The sequence below is a fragment of the Anolis carolinensis genome, unplaced genomic scaffold, assembly GCF_035594765.1.
Source record: "Anolis carolinensis isolate JA03-04 unplaced genomic scaffold, rAnoCar3.1.pri scaffold_9, whole genome shotgun sequence".
Lineage (NCBI taxonomy): Eukaryota > Metazoa > Chordata > Lepidosauria > Squamata > Dactyloidae > Anolis > Anolis carolinensis.
This window is the reverse complement of record NW_026943820.1, coordinates 5,100,481-5,109,689: the sequence shown is the minus strand read 5'-3', so window position 1 is coordinate 5,109,689 and position 9,209 is coordinate 5,100,481. Positions and strand designations below refer to the sequence as shown.

Here is a 9,209-nt window from a genome sequence, read left to right as displayed (position 1 = left end):
GGAGATGGTGGCAGGATACAAGAATAAAGTATTATTATTTCAATACAAGGAAGTCCACTCCTTCTGGTCAAGACTCAACAAAGCCCCTTTTTTGTGTGCAGAGAAAAAGAATTATCCTGATGGTAAGGTAGGGTTTTAAGCAGAGACTGGATGGCCATCTGTCAGGAGGGATTGGGTTGTGTCTTCCATCTGGGTTGTTGTATGTTTTCCGGGCTGTCTGGCCATGTTCCAGAAGTATACTCTCCTGACGTTTCGCCCACATCTATGGCAGGAATCCTCAGAGGTTGTGAGGTATATGGAGAAACTAAGGAGGCCTGTGGGAATCCTTTGTTCAGAGTCGTTAGCTGCCCCTGATTGACTCATGTCTGGAATGCATATACAGTAGAGTCTCATAAATTAAGCACCAAAACATCACGTTTAATAACAAATTTGACAGAAAAAGTCCAGGTGAGTCTCACTTATCCAAGCTAAACGGGCCAGCAGAAGCTTGGATAAGCAAATATCTTGGATAATAAGGAGGGATTAAGGAAAAGCCTATTAAACATTACATTAGGTTATGATTTTACAAATTAAGCACCAAAACATCATGTTTTACAACAAATTTGACAGTAATGTTATGTTGTAATTACTGTATTTACAAATTTAGCACCAAAATTGAAAACATTGACTACAAAAATGGCTTGGATAATCCAGAAACTTGGATAAGTGAGACACTACTGTATTTCAATAAGCAATAATGCTATGTAGTAATTACTGTATTTACGAATTTAGCACCAAAATATCATGATATATTGAAAACATTGATTACAAAAATGCATTGGATTATCCAGAACGTTGGATAAGCGAGTGTTGGATAAGTGAGACTCTGCTGTACCTCACAACCTCTGAGGATACCTGCCATAGATGTGGGCAAAACGTCAGGAGAGAATACTTCTGGAACATGGCCATAAGTAAAGGTAAAGGTTTCCCCTGACGTTAAGTCCAGTCATTTCTGACTCTGGGGGTTGGTGCTCATCTCCATTTCTAAGCTGAAGAGCCGGCGTTGTCCGTAGACACCTCCAAGGTCATGTGGCCATAGGCATGACTGCATGGAGCGCCGTTACCTTCCCGCCGGAGCAGTACCTATTGATCTACTCACATTGGCATGTTTTCGAACTGCTAGGTTGGCAGGAGCTGGAGCTAACAGCGGCCGCTCACGCCGCTCCCAGGGTTGAACCTGGGACCTTTCGGTCTGCAGCTCAGCGCTTTAACGCACTTTGCCACCGGGGCAAAGTCTGGAAAATATACAACAACCCTGTGATCCTGGCCATGAAAGCCTTCGACAACACATGTCTTCCATCTGTCAGGAGGGATTGGACTAGATGGCCCTTGAGATCTTTTCTGACTCTAAGGTTCTATGATCAATTGAAGGAACAAATAGGAAACACATTCAGAAGTCCCCCGCTCAACTCCTTGGGAGAATAATGGACAAAATCAGCAGCAACATGGGTCAGCTTTGGTTTTAGAAATTGGCAGGCAAAGGCAGTAGGCACCCTGGCTTTCCTGGAAGGCTGACATCCCATCTGAATCATGGAATTTCTCCCAGGATACCCCAATTAAAGGCTTGGCAGTGAGTAAAGGCAGGGAAGAGACCCTCTGCCACCCTTTTCCTGGCGCTGAAGGGCATTGCCTTTCCATGCACATCTCTTCCTCTCCTGCAGCTCCGTTGCAGCAGTGTTTGCTGACTCAGCTGGCACCAGGCCCCTGCTGCAGTCGATGGATGAAGAGCCCTCCTCCTCCTCCTCACATATTCAAAGGGGAAGGAAAGCCTGCCTTGAAGCCCACAATAGGCCTTCCGTGGGAGGGAGACGGACAGCAGGCCCTTGAGCCAAAGGCCGGAGAGGAAACCTTGATGCCCACATCTCCGTACGGCAGCTTCATTCCTCTGGCCCAAGCCTCCAGTTTTAACTCCAACTGAGAGCTGCCTGCTTACACCAGGAGAAAGATGGGTATAACTCAATTCACGGCATCAGTCAATACCATGTATATCAGGCATGGGCCAACTCTGGCCCTCCGAATGTTTTGGACTTCAACTCCCACGATTCCTAACAAGGTGTGTACGTGTCCATACAAAAAAGGGCAGTATTTTATTATACTGTTTTAAATGTATTTATTGGATTGTTTTAAATTGATTGTTTTAATTGCTATGTTTATTTTTGTACTGTATACCGGCATCGAATTTGCCAGATTGTGAGCCGCCCTGAGTCCCTTCGGGTGAGAAGGGCGGCATATAAATGATGGAAATAAATAAATAAATAAATAATACCTCATGGACTACCAATCCCAGCTGGAAGCGGAGGATCTGGCAAAGCTCTCCCAGATTGGAGAGGCTGCTGGCTCGGAGGGCGGCTTCGGGGTCCTTTGCTCCTCGCAGGAAGGCGTGGATCAGGTCCTCTCGATGCAGGAAGACCATGTCTCCTGCAATAAAGAAACAAGGGGAAAGGAGACAGGGTTCACAATAACAAAGATGTCAAGAGTAATAGCAGCGCAGCAGCAGTTGGATGGAGTCAGAGGAATGTAGAACGAAGAGACATCAGAGACAATGGTAAAACTATATACAAAGTTTTACTGTACAATACAAACAGACTTGCAGACAATGGACACAGGACTTGACTTCACAGCAGACAGCAGAACAGAACTGATGCAATCAGTAATGCATACACACTTGTGTCTGGACACTCCTCAGTTCCAGCCACACATCAAGGTCATCACAGCTTCTCAGTAACTAACTCTTTCCAGACTATAGTACACTCTGGATGATGCAATCAGTATGCAATACAAACCAAGACACAAATTTCATTTAAACACTACCAGTACACAAATCCCACATTAACAAAAGAGTCATGATGTGCTAAGAGAGACAGATCTGCAATGGGACGTACACACAGCATACAACGGCGCTTCATCATTATCATTCATCAGTAAACCGTTTTTATTATTTAGTTATACTTTCATAATATTATTACTTTGCATTTATGCACTCTTTCAGTGGTGGATTTGTGGGCCTCAGTATCCTTTTATTGGAGCCTGGGTCACAGAGGAAAGGGTCAGAAGTGCTGACCCTTATCCAAAACGAATGGCATCTGCTCTGCTTTATTGTGGCAAAAAGGAATGGCGAGAAGAGCCAAGGTCAAAGAGAGAAGCTGCCATGCTTTTGGCATCATTTCCAATGTGCTTTGTGTAATAAATTTCCTCTCCCACCAGCGCGGACCTCCAACTCCCATAGAAACCACGGGATGCTGCCGTTCTTGCCTCCGGGGGCTTATTTAGCAGCAGTGTCACCCTCATAGAACACATAGATCATAGGAGAATCGGTCACATTTTCCAAGCCCCCAAACCGATCATGCGGCCAGTGGCTGCAGATATAACCTCAGAGTCACCTTGGATTGCAATCCAAAGTGATTGATTGCCCCAAACCCCATGCTTTATCAAGCACAAGCCATTGATCCAGCTGCCCCATCCCGTGGGGCACTCAAAAGACTCTCAAATGCAATTACAAGCACGTTGGGACCTGCCCACAGTCACCCTCCCCAAAAGGGTTTGGGAATACATTCAAGTAGTAGATAAATGAACGTACTGACTCGAACAAAATCTGGGTACCAGTATTTAAAAAAAAAAACCCTCTAAAATCAGGACAGTAAATAAAGATCAACACTCTGAAAACAGGGGAATTCCAGAGAGGAAACGATCAGGGCCAGCTAACACCTCCCAACAAAGGATTTCCCCAGGCAAGAAGCAGCCAGGTTTTGAAGTTGCAAGGCTTTTTAATGCTAATCAGAGTGATTCATTGCGACATTGACACTTGCCTCTAACAGACAAGAGTTCTTTCTGCCACTCTGGTCATTCCACAGATATATAAACTTCACTTGCTTGGTTTCCGACAAACCTCACAACCTCTGAGGATGCCTGACATAGATGTGGGCAAAATATCAGGAGAGAATGCTTCTGGAACATGGCCATACAGCCTGGAAAACTGACAGCAACCCAGTGATTCTGGCCATGAAAGCCTTCGACAACAAATCAAAGCCCTCCTGGCAGATGGCCATCCAGGATGCCGATGGGCCAGCATCTCTCCTCCCTGCCTAGATGCGGGAGGTATGGGGGCTAATAATAATAATAATAATAATAATAATAATAATAATAATATTTTTATACCCCGCCTCCATCTCCCCAAGGGGACTCGGGGCGGCTTACATGGGGCAAAAGCCCAAGCAAATGCAATAACAAAACATAAGGTAAAAGGTAAAGGTTTCCCCTGACGTTAAGTCCAGTCGTGTCTGCCTCTGGGGATTGGTGCTCATTTCCATTTCTAAGCCGAAGAGCTGGCGTTGTCCGTAGACACCTCCAAGGTCATGTGGCCGACATGACTGCATGGAACGCCATTACCTTCCCACCGGAGCGGTACCTATTGATCTACTCACATTAGCATGTTTTCGAACTGCTAGGTTGGCAGAAGCTGGAGCTAACAGCGGGTGCTCACTCCGCTCCCTGGATTTGAACCTGGGACCTTTCGATCTGCAAGTTCAGCAGCTCAGAGCTTTAACACACTGAGCCACAGGAGGCTCCTAACAAAACATAAAACACATCAAATAACAGAACCACGCGCAAATATAAAAATCATTGTAATTTTTATGTAAGTGCACCACGATTTCCCCCCTTTTGCAATTTCCCTGCATCTCCTCATCCCGCCAAACATCCTTAAAGGGTTTTGGATTCCGCTTTTGTTAAAGGGAAGGGAGATCTCCTCGGGACACTCATCCCTCTCCCTCCTGCCCAGACAAGCCCCAGAGCCTGAGTCTTGCAGCAGTCAGGAAACAGCCGGCACCGCAGCCGTAATTTATAAGGATGCTTTGCAAAATAAAAGGGGAGGAGGGGCTCTTTTGCAAGAATCTGGAATCATGCAAAACCCTGGAAAAGGTTCCTTGCCAGGTAGGTTTGCCAGGAAGCAAAGGGGCAAATCCCTCTGAAGGTCCAATTACAGGGAAGTGAAGCCAAGACAATGCAAGTCAATGCTTTCAAATGGAAGCCTAGGCCTTGGGGGAAAAGGTGAGTCACTCCCCCTGACTCGAAGTCACCCTTTCCCATTGCAATGCACCTCATTGCCCTTTGCAAAGAGGGCTGGGACCTCGTCCTTGGCGGGGCATCTGAGTCTTCCACAGAGAGGCTGGCAATTGGGACGGGTCCAAAACTGACAGCCGCTTCCCACGCTTCCCAAGAGATTGATGGATGCCTGAGCAAAACCATCTTGAAGCAAAGGTGAAAGGAAGACCTTTGAAGACAATACTAGATGGGTTATGGAGCCACCCAGGCCACTAGTCACCAATGACCCCATCTTTAAGTGGGCAGCCATTACTACATCTTGTGGCATAATAATAATAATAATAATAATAATAATAATAATAAGAAGAAGAAGAAGAAGAAGAAGAAGAAGAAGAAGAAGAAAATCGCACAGACAGACTACAAACAGAGGCACAACTATGTGGCCCAAATGATTCATTGGAACTTATGCCTCAAGTACCACCTCCCAGCAGTAAAGAACTGGTGGGATCACAAACCTGCAAAAGTATTGGAAAATGAGCACGCAAAGATACTGTGGGACTTCCGAATCCAGACTGACAAAGTTCTGGAAGACAACACACCAGACATCACAGTTGTGGAAAAGAAAAAGGTTTGGATCATTGATGTTGCCATCCCAGGTGACAGTCGCATTGATGAAAAACAACAGGAAAAACTCAGCCACTAGCAGGACCTTAAGATGATCGGCACACTGGGTGCTGTGCCAAAAGATCTCAGCCGGCATTTGGAAACAATAGACATTGATAAAATTACGATCTGCCAACTGCAAAAGGCCACCCTACTGGGATCTGCACGCATCATCCGAAAATACCTCACACAGTCCTAGACACTTAGGAAGTGTTCGACTTGTGATTTTTTTATACGAAATCCAGCATATCTATTTTGTTTACTGTGTCATAATAATAAAATAATAATAATAATAATAATAATAATAATTATTATTATTATTATTATTATTATTATTATTATTATTATTTTTCTAAAGGGACTTGGGGCGGCTAACATGGGGCCAAGCCCAAAACAGAAACAAAATGTGACAAGTTAAAGCCAAAATAAATAAAAACAGTATCATCATAACATTCAGATATAAAAACAAATTAAAACACAATATAACACTATAGTGACCAGCCGGCCCGTTTAGCTTGAATAAATGAGACTCTACTGTATCATGAAACTAAAAAGTTCTCCCTTTTCCATTTTCTTTATGCCATAAGAGACTGTATATGCACCTCCCCGGGCTCACCTTTGTTTTCCCAACTCTAAAAAGTCCCAAACGTTTGGTGTATTTTTTCCTCCGTCCCTTGGGGTTGCTCCGTTCTACCGGGGCGGAAGGTCACTGCGTTCAGGTGTGACGGAACGGGAAGAACAATAACCTTCTTGTCTGGCTTCTTGAGGGAAAATATCTCCCTTGCCTCCCTTTTATTTCTTGAGCTGAACAACCACAAATATTCCAACCTTGGTCCTATCAGCTGAGTGTGGTTGCCCTTTCCTGCTGGGTTTCTGGAGGAACAAGCTCGCTCCGTCTTTGTGTATTTCAAGGTGGCCATCAAAGCACCACTCAACCTGTCTTTCTCCAAGTTAAGCAGACCCATCTCCCTGTGTTGTTCATCATGAAGATTCAGATGAATGGCCAACTCACCCAGCCTCCGCGTGACCCGCATCAGGGCCTCCCCCACTTTCATCCTGGTCTCCACTGTTGCCGCTTTCGGGGCGCCGGGCTGTGGGCTGCCATACTGGGCCAGTAAGCAGGGTAGGACTCGGTCTGGGAAGGCGTCCGACAGCAAGGCCATGCCTGGAGGAACACAAAAGAAAGTTGTAGTTCGGACTGACTTCCAAGGGGCTGATGCAAGTGCCTGAACCAGCCCCAAACAGTCTCTGGATGGCCATCTGTCAGGAAGGATCGGATAGTGCCTTACGAGCTTGCCCTTGTTTAATTTTCCTTTTGTATTGTTTTTATACTCTGCTTTATAATGTTATTGTTATTATGTTTTTTTTCACTATGTGATTGTATAAGCATTTTTACTGGATTTTGTCCTGTGTCTTGTATGAACTTTATCTTGTTTTGTTGTAATTAACCCCATGTTAGCCGCCTGGAGTCCCTTTGGGGAGATGGAGGCAGGGTATAAAAATAAAGTTGTTATTATTATTATTATTATTATTATTATTATTATTATTATTATTACCGCCTAAAAGAAGGCGCTGGATGATGCTTGGGGTCCATTTGAACTCTGGGATTATTGTTGTTGTTGTTATTAATATTATTATTTTTATTATTATTATTACCGCCTAACAGAAGTTACTGGATGACGCTTGGGGTCCATTTGAACTCTGAGATTTTTTTTAAATTATTATTATTATTATTATTACCACCACCTAACAGAAGGCACTAGATGACCCTTGGGGTCCATATGAACTTTGGGATTATTGTTGTTGTTGTTGTTGTTGTTGTTGTTGTTGTTGTTGTTGTTGTTATTATTATTATTATTATTATTATTATTATTACCGCCTAACAGAAGGCACTGGATGACCCTTGGGGTCCATTTGAACTCTGGGATTTATTGTTGTTGTTGTTGTTGTTATCGCCTAACAGAAGGCACTAGATGATCCTTGGGGTCCATTTGAACTCTGGGATGATGATGATGATGATGATGATGTGTTTAAGGCATTGAATAATTGCCATATGTAAGCCGCCTTGAGTCCCCTTCAGGGTAGAGAAAGGCAGGATATAAATAGGGGAAATTAATAAAATTAATAAATATTATTAATTATTATTATTATTATTATATGTATTTTTCTGCCGATTTTCTCCCATGGGTGGGATTCAAAGCGGTGTACAATGGTTAAAAATAGAAATTACATTACATATAATTTCAAATAAAAAACATCATAAACCAAATACACAAATTGCGCAGAAATTGCACACACACTACATAAACCATATATAGGCTGGGCTGTGGCACAGGCTGGATAGCAGCCAGCTGCAACAAATCAATCTGACCAAGAGGTCATGAGTTCGAGGCTAGACCGTGCCTGTGTCTGTCTCTGTCTCTGTTCTATGTTATGGCATTGAATGTTTGCCTTATATGTGTGCAATGTGATCCGCCCCGAGTCTTCTTTGGGGTGAGAAGGGCGGAATATAAATACAGTAGAGTCTCACTTATCCAACATAAACGGGCTGGCAGAACGTTGGATAAGCGAATATGTTGGATAATAAGGAGGAATTAAGGAAAAGCCTATTAAACATCAAATTAGATTATGATTTTACAAATTAAGCACCAAAACATCATGTTTTACAACAAATTTGACAGAAAAAGTAGTTCAATACGCAGTAATGCTATGTAGTAATTACTGTATTTACGAATTTAGCACCAAAACATCACGATGTTTTGAAAACATTTGACTACAAAAATGCGTTGGATAATCCAGAACGTTGGATAAGTGAGATTCTACTGTACTGTAAGTAAGTAAGTAAATAAATAAATAAAACAAATCAATAAATTACAACATATACCATTAAAAAAATCCCCTTAACCTAAGATTCTAAAATTGATAGGTTGGTTCACTCGTTGTGCCTTCCTTCCTGGCAAAAGGGTGTTGGATTGGATGGCCTTTGGGAGTCCCTTCCAACTCTAGGATTCTATCATTCAAAATACATGAAGCCAAAGGGCAGGAGGTGCCCATAAGGGTCAGTGGAGGATAGGACAAGGTCCCTCCATGAGAAGGGCAGGCATTTCATGGATGTTTCTGCAGATATGGGTTCTTCTGTGCTCCAAAGGCCTTGCTCCTTCCTTCCCCACGGCTATCGCTTACATCCCTGGCTAATTATGGCTTAAGCGTTTCCGGCTCGACGCTCGCCAAAGCCTCCTGGAGCGTGTCAATGGCCGCTCTGTTTGAGGAAAGATGCACTTCATGGCCTCAGGTGGTGACCCCAGGCTTTGAGTTCTACGCCTGGCTCCTGTGAGTGCTTTGATCTGTAAGGGAGAGGAGATGCTCCGTGATCAAAAGCAACAACTGGTTGGGAAAGTCGGCATTTATGGATAGTTCAGCCCCATGAAAGGGGTGCCAGCTGCTGCCCCTTTTCCTTGGCATTGCCT

At 43.8% G+C, this 9,209-nt stretch overlaps 1 protein-coding gene across 1 annotated transcript in view; it reads right to left on the bottom strand.

Moving 5' to 3' along the window:
• tango6 (transport and golgi organization 6 homolog) overlaps nt 1–9,209 on the bottom strand; it is a 54,588-nt gene that overhangs the window by 5,744 nt on the left and 39,635 nt on the right. The window contains exons 15-16 of the mRNA XM_062961506.1: nt 6,755–6,907; nt 2,306–2,457 (exon numbers count right to left, since the gene is read on the bottom strand). Of these exons, the coding sequence (XP_062817576.1) occupies nt 2,306–2,457; nt 6,755–6,907 (305 nt within the window). The remainder of the gene's footprint in view (nt 1–2,305; nt 2,458–6,754; nt 6,908–9,209) is intronic.